Raw genomic sequence first — 21862 nt, forward strand, 5'->3', positions numbered from 1 at the left:
GTGTCCTGAGTCTAGTGTCCAGATGTCCAGGTGTTCATGTCTTCATGTGTTCATGTGTTCAGGTGTTCAGGTGTTCATGTGTCCGTGTGTTCATGTCTTCATGTGTTCGTGTGTTCATGTGTTCATGTGTCCAGGTATTTATGTGTTCATGTCTTCATGTGTCCAGATGTCCAGATGTTCATGTCTTCATGTGTTTATGTCCAGGTGTTCGTGTGTTTGTATGTTAATGTGTTCATGTGTTCAATTGTTTGTGTGTTTGTATGTTAATGTGTTCACGTGTCCAGGTTTTCATGTGTTCATGTGTCCAGGTGTTCATGTCTTCATGGTTTCAGTTATTAATGTGTTCGGGTGTTCATATGTTAATGTGTTCATGTATTCAGATGTTCCTATGTTCATATGTCCAGGTGTTAATGTCTTCATGTGCGTCTGTCCATGTGTTCATATGTCAATGATTTTGTGTGTTCATGTGTTCACGTTTTCATGGTAAAGGGTAAATGGTTGTATTTATATAGCACTTTTATCCAAAGCGCTTTACATGATACGTCACATTCACCCATTCACACACTGATGGTGGAAGCTGCCATGCAAGGCGCTAACCACAACCCACCAGGAGCAGTTAGGGGTTAGGTGTCTTGCTCAGGGACACCTTGACATGAACTCAACGGGCCAAGGATCGAACCGGCAACCTTCCAGTTACAAGACGGCCACTCTACCCACTGAGCCATGCCATCCCCTTTATGTGTTCATGTGTCCAGGTGTACATGTTTTCATGTCTTCACTTGTTCAGATGTTCTTGTGTTCATGTGTTCATGTGTCCAGGTGTTCAGGTGTTCATGTGTTTATATGTCCAGTTGTTCCTATGTTCGTGTGTCCATGTCTTCATGTGTTCAGGTGTTCATGTGTTCATGTGTCCATGTCTTCTTGGTTTCAGTTTTTAATGTGTTCAGGTGTTCATGTTTTAACTTTTAGATCATTTATTAAACGTTCAGTGAAGCTCTTTATTCTTCTCATGGAGGTTTTTTGAAAGTTCATCAAACATCAGCCGATCAGAGCAATCAATCAATCAATCAATCAATCAATCAATCAATCAATCAATCAATCAATCAATCAATCAATCAATCAATCAATCAATCAATCAGGACTGCAGTTTCCCTTCATTAATATTTTACTAATTAACACGAAATCTCCTGAGGTGAGTGTAGAAACATATGTCAAACCAAAACTTTATTTACAGCAGATGTTAACAGAACTCTGGAAACAATCAGCAGCCAATCAGAGTGCTAGTTTAGTCAGGAGAAGTTCAGTTTATAAATTCAGAGACAGTCTGACATCATGAAAAACCTCCACAAGTCCTCTAAGAACCTTCAGAAACTCTCTAGGATTCCAGTGAACGTCAAACTGTGGCTTCAAGACCCAAAAGTTGAGAACATTTTACGCCTTTTACTGCTGAAGCTTCATGTGTAGGAGTCTCCGTACCGACGGTGTCCGTCACCGATCAGCTGCGTTTTCTCACTGGCGTTGGCCGGCTGCTGGACGATTGGAGCTTCGACATCTGAAGACACAGAACCAGAGTCATTAACGAAGAAAGATTAAAAATATTCAGGACCAGAGTGAGAGAAAAATAAATAAATAAAAAAACATTCAGAACCAGAAAATATATTAAAGAAAAATATAAAAAAAACATTCAGAACCAGAGTCAAAGAAGAACCACACCACATGACACTCAGGGTTACACTTTTCACAGTGCAGGGATAATGTTTCCTGTCGGGGATTGGGAAACATATTAATAGGAGGGTAATGGGGGGGGGTTCACTGGTATTCCTCGCTGGTGGGACCCGGCCCCCTTACGGCTATGGGGCGGTGGACCATCATCCATGTTGCTGTGACTGGGGGGTCCCCGGAGTTTGTGGCCTGTGGCCTGTGGCCTGTGGGGGTTCTTCTGCATGCCTGACGGTCCCGGCTAGTGCGGTGGCTCTTGGTGGTCTGTGGGGGCTGGATTGGCTGGATTGGCTGTCCTGGTGGGTGCTGTGGCTGTGGTGCGGGCTGGTGGTGTGTGGTGGCTCTGTCCTGGTGGGGTGTTAGGGTGCGTCGCAGGATGTGGGAGCCTCGGGTCCGCTGTGCTCGCGTGGAGCCTGGTGCGGGGAGGTATGCTGGGTGCCTCCCCGTTGGCGTTGTCGGGCCCCACAGCTCTGTCCATTTTTGCCCTCCGGATTCGCATCGGGATCTGGGTCCGGTTCGCTCTGGCTGACCTCAGTTTGTGGCCTGACCAGCGGTGGGCTGGTTGCCGTCCCTTCGGTGGGGCGCTCGGCCCCTGTGTCTGGCTTCCTGGCTGCGTGGGGCCGTTGACCCCTTTGTGGGTGGGGCTGTGGGTGGGGGGGTTAGGGCTTAGGTGGCGGGTGGGTCCTTCTGCCCCGGGCTGCCTGGGTCGGTTCTGGCGTCCCGGAGGGTGTTGGAAGCTGCTCCATCTTGTCCTCGGGGTCCGTGTGGCACATGGTGACCCCGGTTGCTCCCTGGGGGTGCCGCCCTGTGGCTCCTCCAGCCCGGGGGAGGGGCTTCCTGTCTGCTTGGCCCTGCATTCCTGTGATAGCTGTTCTGGGCTTCGAGGTCCTTCACACTTGCGTGTTTGATCAGGTCTGTCCAGCTCCTGTCGAGTTCCATTGTTGAGCAGTGATGGGACCAGAATGTGCTGAGACTCTCTTCAGAGTCTCCACACTAAACTCATTCTCTCTTTCTCTAGTATCTTCTTCTGGCCTATTCTATTCTAAACTGTCAAGACATCCACGATTATGGTGTTCAATACTGTTTGTTTATCTATTTTTTTATTTGTTTTGTTTGTTTGTTTGTTTTATTGACGGGTAATTAGTAGTCGGGAATAACACAGCACCTGATATTCTTCACATGTAATAGCACCGCTGGCTAGTCCCTGTCCCTGTCCGTCCTGCCTCATCCTGTCCTCCCTTTGTTTCCCTGCACATCACTGAGGTGTAGCACTGCCCTCCCTGGCTTTTATTAGGGAATCCTAATAAAGAATATCAGCTTACCTTTCAGGGAGGGCTGGTGATGGTCAAACACACGCACTAAATAATAAGATATTTGGCTGCAAGACTAAAATATGCATCAATCTCATAAAATGTTGACACCCCTTCTGTGGAGTTTCCCAATGAGAATAAATGCAGACAGAAAAAGAAGAGAGTATAAAAACCGTTCAGAACCAGTAAATAAATTAAAGAAAAAAATTCAGAACCAGAGTGAAAACCTGAAAGCCGCAGATTCATCATCATTTTAAAAAAGACCAATAATAAACTAAACCAGAACATATTAAACAAAAAAACAACAACAACATTCAAAAACAGTAAAATCCAAAGAATTCAGCTTAACAAAATGAAAATAAAGCCAAGTGAAACAAAGATTTAAATAAAACCACATAAAAAAGCGCATAATAAATCAAGAAAAACAGAAGAAAAATCTAAAATGAACCCGACCAGCAGAGGGCTCCCTTCTCCCTCACCGTTGTCATGGCGAAGCTCGTCCTCCAGGTCATCGGGGGATACATACTCTGGCTCCGCCCCCTCACCTGTGGGCGGCGGCTTCAGCTTCCCACAACAGCAGTTGCAGCAGCAGCAGAGGCAGCAGCAGCAGTAGAACCCGGTCAGAACCCCACAGACCACGAACAAACCCTGGAAAAGAACCAGATGGAACCACACAGAACATCACTTCCTGTCCCCTCACTCTGCCCAGGTGCACCATAAACTCTGCCCCCACCTTGGCCCACCAGGTGGACAGCATGAAGTAGGTGTTGACGTTGTCCTCTCCGAACTGTTGCGCCACGTAGAGCCCCAGCGACCCGTACGAGTCGTAGATGTTCCTCTTGGAGAGGTCCGACAGCACGGCGTGGGCCCCGTTCAGCTCCTTGAACTTCTCTGCTGCCTCGGGGTCATCAGGGTTCTTATCGGGGTGGAACCGCAGCGCCAGCTTCCTGGAACCAGAGGGATCGCATCACTTCCTGTTCCTTTACTGAAAGTTCACCTGAAGGAAACACCTGGCTGACATCAGAGGTCGGAAAGGTTCACCTGAAAGCTCCAAATCAATTATTTGTTGTTTTATTGAAAACTTATTCATTTGATTTACTTTAGTTTTATTTAACGCTTTATAATTAATGAAGTAATTAACTTAGTTCCGACATTGTTTAGTTTTGTTCAATATTTTCTATATTTTTATGTAGTTGGATTCACTTTGTTCTGTTTGTTCTGAAGGCTGTGGAGCTTCAACCCCCTCCTCTATGAAGTACAGTATTATGCATTTAAGATAAGATAAGATAAGATAATCCTTTATTGATCCCCAGAGGGGAAATTCAGGTATTGCAGCAGCACAGGGCAAATACAAGCATACAAGGGTAACACAGGGCAAGTACAAGGATACAGGGTAGTTACACATAGTTTTAGGACAAACCAAGGGTGACATATAATAAACAAAACAAATAAACTGACCAGTAGCAGCAAACAGTATACATATAACATCATAGTATAGATATAAATATATTATAAAATATACACATATTAATTATAGTATGATACATTTACAGATATTGTAACGTTATGTACAGTGTATATATAAATATTATAAAATACACAGTATTATACATATTATTTGAAGAGAATTAAAGGCCGTGGAACCTCACCTGTCGTTACACTGATCTCTTTTTGTCTTTTGTCTTAGACATCTTTGTATTTTCCACATTTCAGAACCGACTGTTTAATTCAGACAGAAATGATTTATTGTGTCCAGAAAGGAATTCATTCTAATGATCTCTTCTGATCAAACACAGATTTTTGTTTGTTTTTGTGTGAAACTAAAATGTAATTTCAAACTTCTGCTTCCTAAACTTCTTACTACAAGTTCACCAGGTGTCTGTTCAGATTTACGTCTCTGAGGTTTACTAAAATAGAATCAGAGCTGCTGTTCACCAGGTGGCTGCTCACCTGTGTGAACCTGCCTCACCTGTACGACTTCTTGATGTCATCATGGCTACAGCCCTTCTGCAGACCCAGGATCTGGTACAGAGACTCTCCAGAGGTGGACAAAGTTCGCTGCCTCCCCTCAGACATCCTGACACCATCACCTGCACAGGTGGACACGCGGCAGACAGGTCACCATGAAAATGAAACATCCCATCATCACACCTGAGCAGCTACTGAGCATGCTCTGTGGAACCAGAACATCCTGAAGAACTCGGTTCTGTCAGTAGAACTCTGGAAACATTCAGATTTAACCATCTGTGCTTCTACAGCTCCTCTCTGTCTTTTTGGTTCTATTTGTGACTATTTTATCTTGTTGTGAAGATAAATTAAATTAAATTTTTCATTCACTGTCTTCTTTTTTTTTTAAACTTTATGTTTATTCAAATTTTTCAGTTAAAGAACAGACAACAAAAGGAAAAAAACAGCAAACAATACAAGAACAACATAAACAGAGGGGGTTTACAAGATAAATCACAAAATATATAAAGAAATAAATAAAAAGCAATACGATTCTAGGTATATAGGACTTGTCCATATTGACAAGTTCAAAAATTGCCCCTATCCCTTAAGTATGTCTCCCATTTTTCCCACAAGGCATCACCCTTTTCTTTTTGAAGTCTTATGTTAAAAGTCAGGCGTTCCATGCAATAAATATTATTAACGATGGCCATCCATTGATTAATATTTGGTGGGGGCTTAGTTAGCCATCGCTTGGTTATAGCTTTTTTGCTTGCTGTCATAAAAATTTTTAGCAAATACCTATCTGATTTGGGCAATCTTTTATCTATATTTCCTAAGTAGAAAGATGTGCAGGTAAATAAAACATTGAAACCAAGAACATCAGTGGTCACCCTTTGAACCTCTTTCCAAAAAGAGTTAAGGACAGTGCATTGCCAGAAAACATGTGTGTGGTCTGCGGGGCAGTGTCCACATTCTCGCCAACATTCGGCCGGTTGACCCGTCTGTCTCGATTTTTGTTTTGGTGTTATAAAATATCTAATTATTGTTTTCCAGGAGAAATCTCTCCATATTTGGGAATTAGTTGTAGTAATTTGAGTGTCAATAATGTTTTCCCAATCATCCGGTACTATTTCAACTCCCAGTTCTCGTTCCCATTTCTCCTTGATATAAAATGTTGAATGACCTCTTAATTCTATAATATTCAGATATAGATCACCAATTATCCTCTTGAAAAGTTTTGATTTATAGGCTTTTACAAACATTTGTAATATCCCAGATAGGGTAACCAGGTGCATACTTTTAACATTTTTATCAAAGTAGTGTCGAAGCTGTAGATATTTGTAAAAGTCCCGCCGTTCAAGGCCATACCTTTCAAACATAGTTTGAAAATCTATAAAATTCATATTATCCATTAATAAACATAATGCTGTAATTCCCTGCTTTTCCCAGACAGTGAAACTCCTATCCAACACAGCAGGTTCAAAGTGTGGATTATGTACTGGCCATGTTAAAACACAAATCTCCTTTTCAAGTTTAAGTTGTTTCACTAAATCCAGCCAAACGTCAATCGAGAATCTAACCCATTGGTTTTGGAAGTCATATTGTTTAGCTTGCACCGGATTACCCAACACAGTCTGTAATGGTTTGTTTGACAATGACAGTTCTATAGCTTTCCATTTTGCAATATATTCATTGTTGCACCAAAGGATAAGTGGTCTTATTTGTGCTGCCATATAGTAATCTCTAAGGCATGGTAAACTCATTCCTCCTTTAATTTTTGACAGTTGCAGAGTTTTTAATCTTATTCTCGGGGCTTTGCCACTCCAAACAAAGCGAGAAATGACCTTATCCCATTCTCTGAATTGATTATCAGGAATTTGAATGGGCAATGCCTGGAATAAGTAGAGAAGCCTTGGCAAGATATTGGTTTTTATTACCATTATTCTATTACCCAGGTCTAAGGTCAAAGGAGACCATCTGTCCAAGTCCTCTTTAATACGAGTATTGATTCGTTGATAATTTTCTGCAAAAAGTTTGGATAAATCTTTTGTTAATCTTACTCCTAAGTATTTTATAGAATTTGAGTCCCAGTTAAATTTATATTTAGTCTTCAGGTCAGGGGTAGGTATGAAGTTAAATACCAGAGCTTGTGTTTTCTCAATATTGAGGGTGTAGCCAGATAGATTTCCATATAGCAGCAGTAGGTCCATTAATCTTGGGATCCCTGTATCGGGGTTTTCAAGACTAACCAAAACATCATCTGCATGAAGACATACCTTGTACTCAGACCCTCTTATCTTAATACCTTGTAAATCTACATTCTGTCTTATAGCTTGTGCAAGCGGTTCAATGAACAGGTTGAAGAGGCTTGGGCTTAGAGGGCAGCCCTGGCGGCAGCCACGTCGCAGGTGAATGGGATTTGATAGACTCCCGTTCACTTTAATCCTTGCCAATGGGCCTGAGTACAAAGTTTTGATGCCTCGAATAAAAACCTGATGAAAGCCAAATTTTTCCATTACTTTGTGAAGAAATTCCCACCCCACAGAATCAAACGCCTTCTCGGCATCCATGCTTAATAAGATCGAATTTAAGTTATGTTTTTTAATATATTCAATTATATGAAGAGACCTCCTTATATTGTCCTGAGTCTGCCTTCCCTGGACAAACCCAGTCTGATCTTCATCGATCAAAAAAGGCATTATTTCCTCCATTCTTTTTGCCATAATTGCGGCGAATATTTTATAGTCTTGGTTTAAGACACTAATAGGCCTGTAGGAGCCACACTCTGTCAAGTTTTTCCCTTCTTTTGGAATCACTGAAATAGAGGCTTCCTTCCAGGAAGGGGGGAGGAATCCCTCTTTAAAAGTATAATTAAAGCTTTTAACTAATATTGGTAGCAATACGTCTCTCAGTGATTTATACCATTCCCCCGGAAACCCGTCTGGCCCCGGGGATTTGTTTGATTTTAGCGAAGATATCACTTTATCAATTTCTTCAGTTGTGATTGGTTTAGTTAGTTTTTCATTATGTAGTTTACCAAGAGAAGGCAGATCCAATGGCATTAAAAAATTCTCCGCTAAGTCAGCATTAAATGGTTTTGGTTGATCATATAATTTCTGATAATATTTTTCAAAAGACTTTTGTATGCCCTTCAAGTCGAATTCCATTTTATTTGTTTCAGGGTCTTTGATTTTATAGATGGTATTATCTGACTGCTGTTTACGTAATCTCCAAGCCAAAATTTTAGAAGCCTTAGAACCTGCCTCATAGTATTTCTGTTTCATGAACCTGAGCTTTTTCTCTACTTCCTCACTATATATTTGGTCAATTTCTTGTTTTAGCGGTCTCATTTTTAATAGTAATTGAGAGTCTTTTGTTTCACTATGCTGTTTCTCGAGTTCTTGGAGCAGTTTTTGAGCATCTAACAATTTCTTCATTTTCGCTTTTTTTATAGCTGCAGTTTCTGATATTATAAAGCCACGTAGAACAGCTTTGGCAGCATCCCACAGTATTGCTGGGTTAACGCTACCATCATCGTTATTATCGAGATATGATTTTAAGTAATCCCTCATCCGTTGTTTAAAAGCTGGGTTATTTAAAAGACTCACATTAAATCTCCACAAGGTCTTTCTATGACTACCTTCAAAGTGTATTTTCGAGTGAATAGTTGAGTGATCTGATAAATCCCTTTGACCAATTTGACATTCACTTATCTTATGTCTCTCAGATTTATACATAAAGAGGAAATCTATTCTCGAGTAAACATTATGCCTATTTGAGTAAAATGTGAATTGTCTTTCCTGTTTGTGGAAATCTCTCCAGACATCCAAAATGCCAAGATCTTTAATTCGTCTTTTAATCCATTTCTCAATACTTGTAAGTTTTCTTTTTTATTGGTTGTATCCAATTTTGAATCCAGGATTACATTGAAGTCACCTGCACAGATCATGACTCCAGTAGATTGGGTAATTAATTCGAAAATATTTTTAAAGAAAGCCTTTTTACTGCCTGGTGGGGCATAAACATTTAGCAGAGATACTTCCTTGCCATTAATCTTCCCTCTCACCATAATGTACCTTCCCTCTCGGTCCTTTGTTTCTGACTGAAATTCAAAGTTAATCGAATTTTGTAACATAATGGCTACACCTCTTTTACGACCTGTGGCAGATGACGAATGAAAAGTATTTTTAAAACCATATTTTTTAAATTTTTCATGCTCTGAACAACTAAGGTGTGTTTCCTGCCAAAATATGATTCCGGCCATTTCCTTTTTCATCTTTGATAGTAGTTTGCTTCTTTTTATGGGGCTTGTTATACCATTAACATTAAGAGTAATTACTTTGTATTGTTTGTATTGCATATGAAGGACAAAAAACAATTACATACTCTTTAAACCCCCGAACATTGAACAGTAATTGTAGAACGCAAAGAAAAATATAAAATAAAAAAAGAAAAAGAGCTTCAAAAGAAGAGATCATTCCTCGACCTCTTGGGTGGGGAGTTAGCTCGACCACTAAGTGGCGGGGCCCCCTTGAAAAAGTTTTGGTGCAGGTGTCTTTCATACAAAGTAGGCTGACTACCTGGTCATACTTACAGTAATGTAAGAAAATAAGTCCCATTTCAAATAATAATCCCCATTCCAAACACAAAAAGTCACCTCCGCATATAGTCAGTGTGTTTGGGGATTTAACATACAGTGAATATCATTATTGGGCTGAGTGTCAAAAATAATGCTTACTGCATTTGAGGTGAAAGATGGGTAGCCACCGTTGATCACGTCGAATGATGTGCAGCACCCTCGTCCGTGTTGCCTGCAGATCTGTGGTGGAATTCCCAAAGTTTTTCACGGACTCTCTGGCGGTATCCGGCGGTGCTCTTAGTCCCGCTCCGCTTCTCTTTCACTCGCTCCCAGGGGAAGGTGAGCTCCGCCGCCTCTCCCCGTTGTGGCATCAGGGGGACATCATAGCCCTTCGCTTGTAGATCTTCAGCTGCTTGATCGGCACTTTGGTAAGTCACAGTCCCGGAGTCCAGGAAGACCCGCATCTGTGTCATAGGTGTGTGGAAACGTATTCCCCTTTCTTTCAGTAGTTTTTTGATAGGTTGGTATTCTTTCCTACTTTTCATCACAGCGGTTGCGTAATCGTGATCAAAAAGCACCCTCCGTCCGTCCACAGTAATCTTCTTTTTCCATGCCGCGCTCAGAATCTTCTCCTTTGTAGAATATTTAAGAAACTTGATCACAGTGGACCGCGGGGTTGCATTGTCGGCTGGCTTTGGTCCCAGGGCTCTGTGCGCTCTCTCTATGCCCAGCTCGGACAGGCCTGTGCTCTCGGCTAGCTCGTTTGTTAGCAGGTTATCAATGTATCGAATCATTGAAGTGCCCTCAGCCCCTTCTTTAATGCCGTATATCCTGATGTTATTACGACGCGAGAATCCTTCCAGATTAGTGACTTTTGACTGCAACTCGAGCTGGTTCTTTTTCAGAGCAGAGAGATATTCTTTCATTTCCACCCCAAACGTTTCCACCTCGTCTATGCGGGCCTCCGCCTCCTCGAACCGCTGTGAGGTGGCCTCCATTTTAGCAGCGTTTTCTTCCACCATCGTGTGAAGCTCTGCTCGTACCTCTCCAAGCTGTTTTTTAATATCTTCAGAGAATTTGTCTTGGAAGTTTTGAAATCGCTGAGAAAGTCTTTTCTCCAAATCTGACATAGACTTTTCCATTGAATCATTAATAATCTCACGGATAGATGCTAGCAATGGCTGCGGCTCGGACTGGTTAGCTGCTCCATCTCGACTTGTTTCTTCGATGTCCAAAAGGTTCTTTCTACTTCTCAGCCCGTGACTAGGACCTTGGTCTCCCCCTGCCATTTTGTGTTCAAATATTACTTAAAAGTTCTCTTGAAATATCCAAAAAGGGGGTATTCCTGTGTAGTTCAGTCGGGAGCAAAGGTTTAAGCTGCCATCATGGCGCTGACGTCACCGGAAGCCCCCATTCACTGTCTTCTTTTCCTTTTATGTTTGTGTCTCATTTCTGTTGTTTTTCTGTTTGTTAGTTTTAAAACCCGTCTTTGAATTCAACCCTGAAATAAGCTCAGATGTGTTTTCCCAAAGCTACTGGTGCTACTAAACCAGGACTGGATGGTTTGACTTTGGACCTCTGGAGACTTCCGGAAGGAGGAATGGTCTTTAGGATATTCTTCATCCAGATGTGCAAAGGACAAAGACCAGACAAGTGGGAATGTCAGTGATTGTCTCAGTTCCAAAGAAAGGCTCCTTACTATATGTGACAGCTAGAAGAGAGCATGTGAGGGGTCACGGATGACTGGAAAACCGGATCATCCGTGACCCCTCACATGCTCTCTTCTCTGCATCTGAGCGGCTTCCTTCTGGTTGACGGCTTCGCTGCCCTGCATGCAGGACACAGGAGAAGGTCTACCTTTGTACTCAGGACGGTCCAAGTCATCAACTCATGAACCATAACACCTCCACCTCCACTCATGGACTTTAACATGGACCTCTGGGAACTCTGCCATTTTGCACTCCTCAATTTATATCTGCCGTGATATAATCCTTTATCTACCTCATTGTCATATTGCACCTACTTTCATTCATATTTGCACTATGTTTGTTATTAAGCCACATTTTTTATCTTATTTCTCGCTTTAATTTTTATTCTAATTGTTACTTGCTCTAGATTTGTACATATATTTATCCCTATTTTTTATTATGTCATTGTTGCACTGACTGCTCTACGTGCCTTTTTAATTTGACCCCTGGGGACAAATAAAGTTTTCTGAATCTGAGTCAAAATCTGAATCTACAGGTTATCAGCCTCACTACAGCTGCTGGAAAGATCTATTACAGTGGTCAACAACAATTTATTGTTGAAGTTTTTTGAGCTGATTTAGGATATTTTTGGTGTGCTGAATCCAAAAATCACATTGGTTTTGCTCAGTCAGATCAACTTTCTGAACTATGCTACATATGATGGATGCAGTCATGATGGCTGATTACTGCTGGACTCTGAACAGAGACATCCCTGCTGCTGAAGCATTCCAGGGGTTCGAAGAAACCAAAGCTCATGTTCTGAATTCTGCACAGTGATCGCTTTCAAAGCAAATAGTTACTCTGGATGGCATCACATTGGCCTCCAGTACCACTGTGAGGAATCTTGGAGTTATTTTTGACCAGGACATGTCCTTTAACTCACACATAAAGCAAGTCTGTAGGACTTCCTTTTTTCACCTGCGTAATATTGTAAAAATCAGGAACATTCTGTCTCAGAGTGATGCAGAAAAACTAGTTCATGCTTTTGTTACTTCCAGGCTTGACTATTGCAATTCCTTATTATCGGGTTGTCCAAATACACACGTGGACAAAATTGTTGGTACCCCTCAGTTAAAGAAGGAAAAACCCACAATTCTCACTGAAATCACTTGAAACTCACAAAAGTAACAATAAATAAAAATTTATTGAAAATTAAATAATCAAAAACAGCCATCACTTTTGAATTGTTGATTAACATAATTATTTAAAAAAAACAAACTAATGAAACAGGCCTGGACAAAAATGATGGTACCTCTATAAAAGATTGAAAACTATTTGACCAGAGTGACATGATTAACTCAGGTGTGTCATTTAATTGACATCACAGGTGTTTCCAAACTCATAATCAGTCAGTCTGCCTATTTAAAGGGAGACAAGTAGTCACCCTGCTGTTTGGTGAAAAGGTGTGTACCACACTGAACATGGACAACAGAAAGCGAAGGAGAGAATTGTCCCAGGACATCCGAAAAAAAATGATAGACAAACATCTTAAAGGTAAAGGCTATAAGACCATCTCTAAACAGCTTGAAGTTCCTGTGACAACAGTGGCTCATATTATTCAGAAGTTCAAGACCCACGGGACAGTAGCCAACCTCCCTGGACGTGGCCGCAAGAGGAAAATTGATGACAAATTGAAGAGACGGATCGTTGGAATTGTATCCAAAGAGCCCAGAGCAACCTCCAAAGAAATTAAAGGTGAACTCCAAGGCCAAGGTACATCAGTGTCAGATCGCACCATTCGTCGTTGTTTGAGCCAAAGTGGACTTCATGGGAGACGACCAAGGAGGACACCACTGCTGAAAAAAACTCATAAAAAAGCCAGACTGGAATTTGCAAAAATGCATGTTGACAAGCCACAAAGCTTCTGGGAGAATGTCCTTTGGACAGATGAGACCAAACTGGAGCTTTTTGGTAAGGCACATCAACTCTATGTTCATAGACTCAAAAACCAAGCATACGAAGAAAAGAACACCGTCCCTACGGTGAAACATGGAGGAGGCTCAGTAACGTTTTGGGGCTGCTTTGCTGCATCTGGCACAGGGTGTCTTGAAAGTGTGCAAGGTACGATGAAATCTGAAGACTATCAAGGCATTCTGGAGAGAAATGTGCTGCCTAGTGTCAGAAAGCTTGGTCTCAGTCGCAGGTCATGGGTCTTCCAACAGGACAACGATCCAAAACACACAGCCAAAAACACCCAAGAATGGCTGAGAGAAAAGCGTTGGACTATTCTAAAGTGGCCTTCTATGAGCCCAGATCTGAATCCCATTGAACATATGTGGAAGGAGCTGAAACATGCCATTTGGAGAAGACACCCATCAAACCTGAGACAACTGGAGCTGTTTGCTCATGAGGAGTGGGCCAAAATACCTGTTGACAGCTGCAGAACGCTCATTGACAAATACAGAAATCGTTTAATTGCAGTGATTGCCTCAAAAGGTTGTGCAACAAAATATTAAGTTATGGGTACCATCATTTTTGTCCAGCCCTATTTCATTAGTTTGTTTTTTTAAATAATTATGTTAATCAACAATTCAAAAGTGATGGCTGATTTTGATTATTTAATTTTCAATAAATTTTTATTTATTGTTACTTTTGTGAGTTTCAAGTGATTTCAGTGAGAATTGTGGGTTTTTCCTTCTTTAACTGAGGGGTACCAACAATTTTGTCCACGTGTGTAGCTCTCTCAAACATCTACAGTTGATCCAAAATGCTGCTGCCAGAGTACTGACAGGAGTTAGCAAAAGAGATCATATTTCCCCTATACTTGCTTCTCTTCACTGGCTTCCTGTTAAATCCAGAATAGAATTTAAAATCCTTCTTCTGACATATAAAGCTCTTAATAACCAATCTCCATATCTTAAAGATCTGATAGTACCTTATTATCCTAGTAGAACTCTTCACTCTCAAGCTGCAGGCTTACTTGTTGTTCCTAGAATTTCTAAAAGTAGAATGGGAGGCAGAGCCTTCAGTTATCAGCTCCTCTCCTGTGGAACCTGCTCCCAGTTTGGGTTCTGGAGGCAGATACCCTCTCTATTTTTAAGACCAGGCTTAAAACGTTCCTTTTTGACAAATCTTATAGTTGGGGCTGACTGGGTGACCCACAGGGGTTCGGCTTGTGTCTTCATTGCACAGCTGACTCCTTCTTGGACGTCCCTTCGTTCTGCCTCTAGTCATGCTGCTATAGGCCTATAGGCTGCTGGGGGACTTTTCTTGACGCACTGAGCCCTTCTCTATCTACCTTTACATTTAATATGTATACCGTTATTGCAGTACATTCACTCTGTTTCCCCCTGTGCTATTTCTCCGAGTGTCCCTGGTTCCAGAGCTGGATGCTTCAGATCTGTGGTTGATGTTCCACCAGCTGGTCCAGTCTCCACCATGTCCACTGTGGGATGCTGCTGCTGACCTTCCTCCAGCCCTCTGCTTCCAACTCCCTTTTTCCACCAGTCAACTCTGCATTGCCTTCACTATACTGTTATGCTAACTTACATACTGTTTGAATTTTACTGCTAGCTATATATGGAGTATATTTAATGTCAGAGCCGTACATCATCAGAGTAAACTATGAGTCAGTTTTCAATGTTAGCTTATACTTTGTCTGTGTCACATATCCTGTCATGCATGTATCCAAATGTGTGTTGTGTTTTCCTTGCTTTCCCACCCCTCCCTCTTCTCCCATCCCTCCCCCTTGCCCTCCTCTGTCCCTCTCAACCCCCCCGGCCAGCAGGCAGATGGGTCCCCCCTATATAGAGCCGGGTTCTGCTCGAGGTTTCTTCCCTGTTAAAAGGGTGTTTTCCTGCCACTGTCTCCTTTGGGCTGCTCTGGGGGTCAGGCATATGGGTTCTGTAAAGCGTCTTGAGACGATTTGACTGTATTTGACGCTATATAAATAAATTGAATTGAATGACTTAATGTTCAGTTTACATGTACTTACCTTTATCAATGTCTAATATCCAATTTACAGAAATTAAAGTGTGTAAAACTTAATAAATACATCCTATTAGAAAATTATTTGTTTTCTCTTAAAACCTATTTTGAGTGAGAACTACATAAAAAATCAACTGATAAAGTCACAAAAATGTACTCAAGTTTTTGAGAAGATCAAATTTTTCAAAATCAAATTAACAAAAATAAAACTGACCCGATGGAGAAAAATAGATGTCATTTTTGGATTTAGCGGTGCAAAATGGTCCTAATTCAGTTGATAAAACCTAGACAGCTTGCAAAACTTTTTTGTAACCCAGTGTAATCAGATGATCTTCAACAGAACTAGACCAGTCACTGACGATCTCCTCCGCCCGCGTCAGAATGGATTCAGACAATCTCGCTCAACTGCTGCACACATCCTAGCAGCTCTTAGAAGAATCCTTGAGGAGGTTTTAAACCACAAGAAAGAACCACGACTGGTTTTCATGCATTTTAAGAAGGCATTTGATTCAACTGACAGAAACTAAATGTTCCAAATTCTACTGACATATGGAATCCCTCCTCCTGTTGTGGAAGCAATAAAAGTTCTTCAACACAGATCTCTTCTCCACAGACACCTGGAGTTCTTCTAGGAGACCGTCTAACACCTTTCCTCTTCATCATCAGCTTAGACTACACCCTGAGGAATGTTAGATACAGGGAGATACAGGGATCGATACGTGACAAGCCTCCATGAAGAATCAGTAAAGCTGAGGAGGAAATAAGCTTCTGTTTTTTACAGAATCTGTTTCTAGCAAAAGCTTTAATTCTGGAGTTTAAATGAGACACAGAATAAAGTAATTTAGATGAAATATCAGGATTTATTTCACACATCACCAATGACATGTTCCAGAACCGTTGGAAAATTCTTTCTGTTTTTACAGATTCAGGCTGATAAATGTTGTAACTTTAGTTATTGTGTGAAGATAGTGTGTTTTACTGTTCAATAAAGTGAAATAGTTTTAGCTGATGCACCATCTGGACCTGATGAAAACGGAAACATGACTTAAAGGTCATCTGTTGTTTAATCAGCAGCTTCAACAGGTGAAACATTAATTTACACAAACAGCTGATTAGTGAAGCCATGAACTGAAACTGATTCATTCAAAAGGAAGACAATATGAAATGTTTAACAGGAATAAATGGAAGTGTTGATTCAGCAGCAGGATCTCTGCTAAACCAACATGTTTTTAATGTTGAGCCTCATTTCTCTCTAATGTGATGAACTGATGTCAGAGAATCAGTTCATTAATCAGTCAGTTAAAGATGAGGATCACCTGAAATCTCAACATTTATGCTCTGTTCTGTCCTAAAACAACTCAACATTTCAGGATTCTGATCTGATCACAGGTATGTGACTGTAGGCTATGACATCACACAGGTATGAGACCATAGACGGTGACATCACACAGGTATGTGACCATAGACGGTGACATCACACAGGTATGTGACCATAGACGGTGACATCACACATGTATGAGACCATAGACGGTGACATCACACAGGTATGTGACCATAGACGGTGACATCACACAGGTATGTGACTGCAGGCTATGACATCACACAGGTATGAGACCATAGACGGTGACATCACACATGTATGAGACCATAGACGGTGACATCACACAGGTATGTGACCATAGACGGTGACATCACACAGGTATGAGACCATCGACGGTGACATCACACAGGTATGAGACCATAGACGGTGACATCACACAGGTATGAGACCATAGACGGTGACATCACACAGGTATGAGACCATAGACGGTGACATCACACAGGTATGAGACCATCGACGGTGACATCACACAAATATGTGACCATAGACGGTGACATCACACAGGTATGTGACTGCAGGCTATGACATCATACAGGTATGAGACCATAGACGGTGACATCACACAGGTATGAGACCATAGACGGTGACATCACACAGGTATGAGACCATCGACGGTGACATCACACAGGTATGAGACCATAGACGGTGACATCACACAAATATGTGACCATAGACGGTGACATCACACAGGTATGAGACCATCGACGGTGACATCACACAGGTATGAGACCATAGACGGTGACATCACACAAATATGTGACCATAGACGGTGACATCACACAGGTATGAGACCATAGACGGTGACATCACACAGGTATGAGACCATTGACGGTGACATCACACAGGTATGAGACCATAGACGGTGACATCACACAGGTATGAGACCATCGACGGTGACATCACACAGGTATGAGACCATCGACGGTGACATCACACAGGTATGTGACCATAGACGGTGACATCACACAGGTATGTGACTGCAGGCTATGACATCATACAGGTATGAGACCATAGACGGTGACATCACACAGGTATGAGACCATAGACGGTGACATCACACAGGTATGAGACCATAGACGGTGACATCACACAGGTATGAGACCATAGACGGTGACATCACACAGGTATGTGACCATAGACGGTGACATCACACAGGTATGTGACTGTAGGCTATGACATCACACAGGTATGTGACTGTAGGCTATGACATCACACAGGTATGAGACCATAGACGGTGACATCACACAGGTATGAGACCATAGACGGTGACATCACACAGATGGGCTCAGTGTTTGTAACTGTACTGAAAGGTAAGTTATAGACCACTTACCTGTCTGCTGGAGCGTCTTTGAGTGTGGTGTCCTCTCAGAGTGAGCAAACGTCTACCTGTCCAGGTGTTCCACCTGCAGCTCACAGGATCTCTCAGCCTCCATCAAACATTCAGCAGCAGATCAGCTCAGGTGACCACGAACCGTCACACCTGCTCAGGTTTCACCCAGACGCTTCACTGGACGCATTGTGAACAGAAGGAGAAAGGTTACCATGACAACCAGGTGAGGAGCTGCAGGTAGAGAACATAGATAGATAGATAGATAGATGGATGGATGGATGGATGGATGGATGGATGGATAGATAGATAGATAGATAGATAGATAGATAGATAGATAGATAGATAGATAGATAGATAGATAGATAGATAGATAGATAGATAGATAGATAGATAGTGTCGTTGTTTCTCTCTCTGGTGTCCGTGATGTGCAGGTGAAGGAGAGACGTCCGTGACACTGACTTTCTTTAAAAGTATTTTATTAAAAGAAAGAGCAGCATCAGTACAGACAGAACCTGCCTGGAAGGAGTCGGCCAATTGAATCCTCCTTGCTGGACAATAGCCAGCGATCACTTTTATAGGTTTTCAACATATAGGAGGGGTTAAAACAAATGGTTCTTTATTGCCTACCATATGGGGAAAGCAGAGAGCATCCCCAAACAAACCCCCCATGTCTACAACAGCTGAAGAATCCCTAAATCAGTGTTTTAGACAGAAGAACCCTCATAAAAACACCTCCAGCAGGGCTCTGTAAACAGGAGAACACTTTCCCATGGCATGGGTTGAATATAATGCAGGTTCCATCTGTGGTCAGAGACACCAGAGCAGACAGTACATATAACAAGCAACTCATATCAGATACTAGAACAAACAAAACAGATTCTATACTACTAACTTAATAAGTAATACATGTAACAGATCAGATACCACATATTCCCCCCTTCGAGGCTGACAGAGCCTCGAAAATTACTAAAACATCAAGTACATAAAGGTAACATACAAAATGCTAATGACATGTCCATTCTGTCCGTACTGATTACAACCTAAATTTAACAATATCATACATTTGTAGATCAATGTGAGAGCAAAAACCTGCCAGGCAGCTATCTTTCCAAATTATCCATCAAACAATCAAGGCAGGAAATTCTCTCACGGTCCCTCTGCCTAGGCGACCATACTACACTCCAGCCAATTAAAAGAGGGAGATTCAAAGGATGATGTGAAATGAATGGAAGCAAATGCATGTGGGAATCCCAGAAAGAAAATCAAAAATGTCCAAAATCAGGCTGGTCCACCCATCGGACCCTCAAATGGACCTGCACCTGCCTAACACCACTGTCCCTAACCAATCAAAATAATAAAACACCTGAGATCCCAAAGTACTCACCTCATATCAAAAACATCAAATCAATGAAACCTCCATCATACTAATCATAGAGTCATGAAAACTCAAAGGCTAAAATAAAACACAATGAAAGTATTGCTAATTCTAATATTCCTCTACGTAGGGAAATGTCAGTAAGAACAAACATCTAATGATAAAACAGAGTATATATGACAAACAAAAGCCAACACTGTAAGCTTACAGAAGAACACATGAGCATATCAAACCAACACTCCTCAATAACAGCTCCAGTCGTGGTGTGTTGTCGTCACATTGTCCATGCTCAGAGTTCTCCATCCATCTTTATTGTCCATTCCATTGTCCATATGCAAACATTCAAGTCCATTTGGCTGCAGTGAACTCCAGACAGCCACTTTCTATGCAAGCTCCCAGATGGCGTCCTGGGAAGATAAAAAGCACCCAGCAGTATCCTGCAAAACAACTAACACTCCATGATGTCTTATTGGAAATCACTTCGTTATGAGAATATCATCAGATTATCATCAGATTATCACCAGTTCATCGTATGACACATTGCAATCCCCCCTTTGATCAAACCAAATCCCCTGTCAGAGTAGGACATCTCTATTGTAGATGACACCCAAGAACATAATGCTTATAATAAATTCTGATATTCAAAATGGAAATTACTCAGCTCATTTGGATGACACCCTATCAACTAATTCGAACCCCCATATTGTCAGACGTCAACAGAGCAGTATGTCAACACACCATTACTTTCTTTTACTCAGTTCCTTTTATTTGTTGTTTACAAATACCTCAACATTACTGATTGTGAACGGCTCCTTAAGGCTATTTTAATACTCCATTCTGCAAATGCACCCACATATGGCCCCTCTGAACAAAAACTGAACAACAGACTTAACAAAAGACTTCACAAAAGACTGAGTATCTTCCAGCACCCACTACTAAAATGAAAACTATGTTTGAATCCTTGTGGAAATCTTGTGTAATCATAAACCTATCACTGAGTGTAACACTAAACAATCTGCTAAAGATCAGTCACTATTGGCTGCTTCACTGGTAGGGGCAGCCCCTCTGGATTTCACTCTACAGAATGAATTTCTCCTTCTGGTTCACATCCGGGTCATTTCCTCTGACATCTCTCCATTTCTGATGAACCCCCAGACACATAGGCCCCCAGATTCTCTTCTGGACCCAGTGGCTCACTCAACATCTTATCAGGATGTATGTTTGTTGGGAACGTATCTCTCAACGCTCTCCACATCTGAGATCTGCTGACAGCAAAGAGCTCTGCATCATTCACAGCAGTTGCCACAGAACTATTCAGACCCGCTTGCTGTAGAAGTTCCTCCATCACAGGAACTCCCAGGAGACTGACCAAAAGCCGCTTGATGTCTCTCATGGCAGGTTGCATCCCACCAAAACCTCCTCCAGTTTTGAAATCCAAAGATATGCCCCATCTTGAAAAGTCAGAAACTTCTCAATTATGTCTGACGTCTCTGTACTCTGCCAAGGCCTGTAATCCAGATTCTGTCTCCTAACAGTCACTGGACACATCCTCTCTGATGCCCTTCCTTTCCTATTCTCAACTTCCCTTAAAGCCCACTGTCTCTCACTTCCTCAGTCTCCATCACTGTCTCCATCCTCACTCTCATCCTCTCCTGGACCCTCTTTCTTCACTTTCTGCAATCCTTCTCTTAACTTCACAATCCATCTTTCCCATTATACACTCCACAGCATCAAAGTCACAACTCTCAACAGTATTTAAGCCAAATTAACCTCTCTACAAATGTTTAATCATCTAAATCAATGAAATGCCTCAGATGCTCAGTCTCTTGTCAAGCTTCTTCCCAAATCAGTGAAACATCCCCTCTACGTGTACACCCATGTGTTTTCTTAACTCCAAACTAAAAACTGTCTGAGTCCGGTTGTAAAAGAAACATCTTGATAGGCCCCCAGTGTTTCTGTAATAACAGACTAAACATGTGTCACCAGCATCAGAAATAAGTAGGTGTGTGCACATGAGTAAATGAAAGAGTTTGTGGATAGAAGCACACTAGCCTTGATGACGTTGAAGCCACACTTGTTGTCATCCACAACCTCAGGCTGTAGAGCACCATCAGCTGTCCTCTATCAGTTCTTTGGGGGATTGAATTCAGAAGCATTCCATCGTCTCAGTCTCCTCCTCAATGCTCACACCATAGTAGAACAGACGATACACAAAGAAAACAAACACAAGGTTAATGTTTCATGAAACCAAAAACAACTTCTTGAAATTTGCATATATTTGTCAACATTTAAGTCATTTTAATTGTTCCCAACACATGTCTTCTCTTAAGAGTCTCTGTGAAGAAAACTACTAAACAGATTTCTTATTCCTCATGGATTCTAAATTAACCATACTTAATTTTACACTAAATACATTGTGAATCAAGAATCAAAGGAGTATGTATGTAAATCTATTGATAGTTGGATAACATCCTGCTGTTTCTCTTCTCTCTCACACAAGGAGAGAAGAAAAGGGAGGAGGTTCCCTCACTGCTCCTCACACT

At 41.6% G+C, this 21862-nt stretch overlaps 1 protein-coding gene across 1 annotated transcript; it reads right to left on the reverse strand.

Annotated features, from left to right (window-relative positions):
• Positions 1-1193: 1193 nt before the first annotated feature.
• Positions 1194-18035, reverse strand: LOC110966770 (dnaJ homolog subfamily C member 5-like). The gene is made up of 5 exons (XM_022216236.2): positions 17945-18035; positions 4999-5119; positions 3763-3976; positions 3509-3677; positions 1194-1552 (listed from the first exon to the last, which is right to left on the reverse strand). The coding sequence occupies exons 2-5, from the start codon at positions 5103-5105 to the stop codon at positions 1455-1457; spliced, it is 588 nt and encodes a 195-aa protein (XP_022071928.1). The 5' UTR covers positions 5106-5119; positions 17945-18035; the 3' UTR covers positions 1194-1454.
• Positions 18036-21862: the final 3827 nt, after the last annotated feature.

The sequence above is a fragment of the Acanthochromis polyacanthus genome, chromosome 9 (assembly GCF_021347895.1).
Source record: "Acanthochromis polyacanthus isolate Apoly-LR-REF ecotype Palm Island chromosome 9, KAUST_Apoly_ChrSc, whole genome shotgun sequence".
Lineage (NCBI taxonomy): Eukaryota > Metazoa > Chordata > Actinopteri > Pomacentridae > Acanthochromis > Acanthochromis polyacanthus.

Coding starts and splice junctions, on each gene's coding strand:
- LOC110966770 (XM_022216236.2), bottom strand. CDS start 5,105: ATGTCTGAGGGGAGGCAGCGAACTTTGTCCACCTCTGGAGAGTCTCTG. Junction 3,678..3,762: donor TGTCCACCTGGTGGGCCAAG/GTGGGGGCAGAG, acceptor GTTCTTTTCCAG/GGTTTGTTCGTGGTCTGTGG. Junction 1,553..3,508: donor CGAGCTTCGCCATGACAACG/GTGAGGGAGAAG, acceptor CTGTGTCTTCAG/ATGTCGAAGCTCCAATCGTC.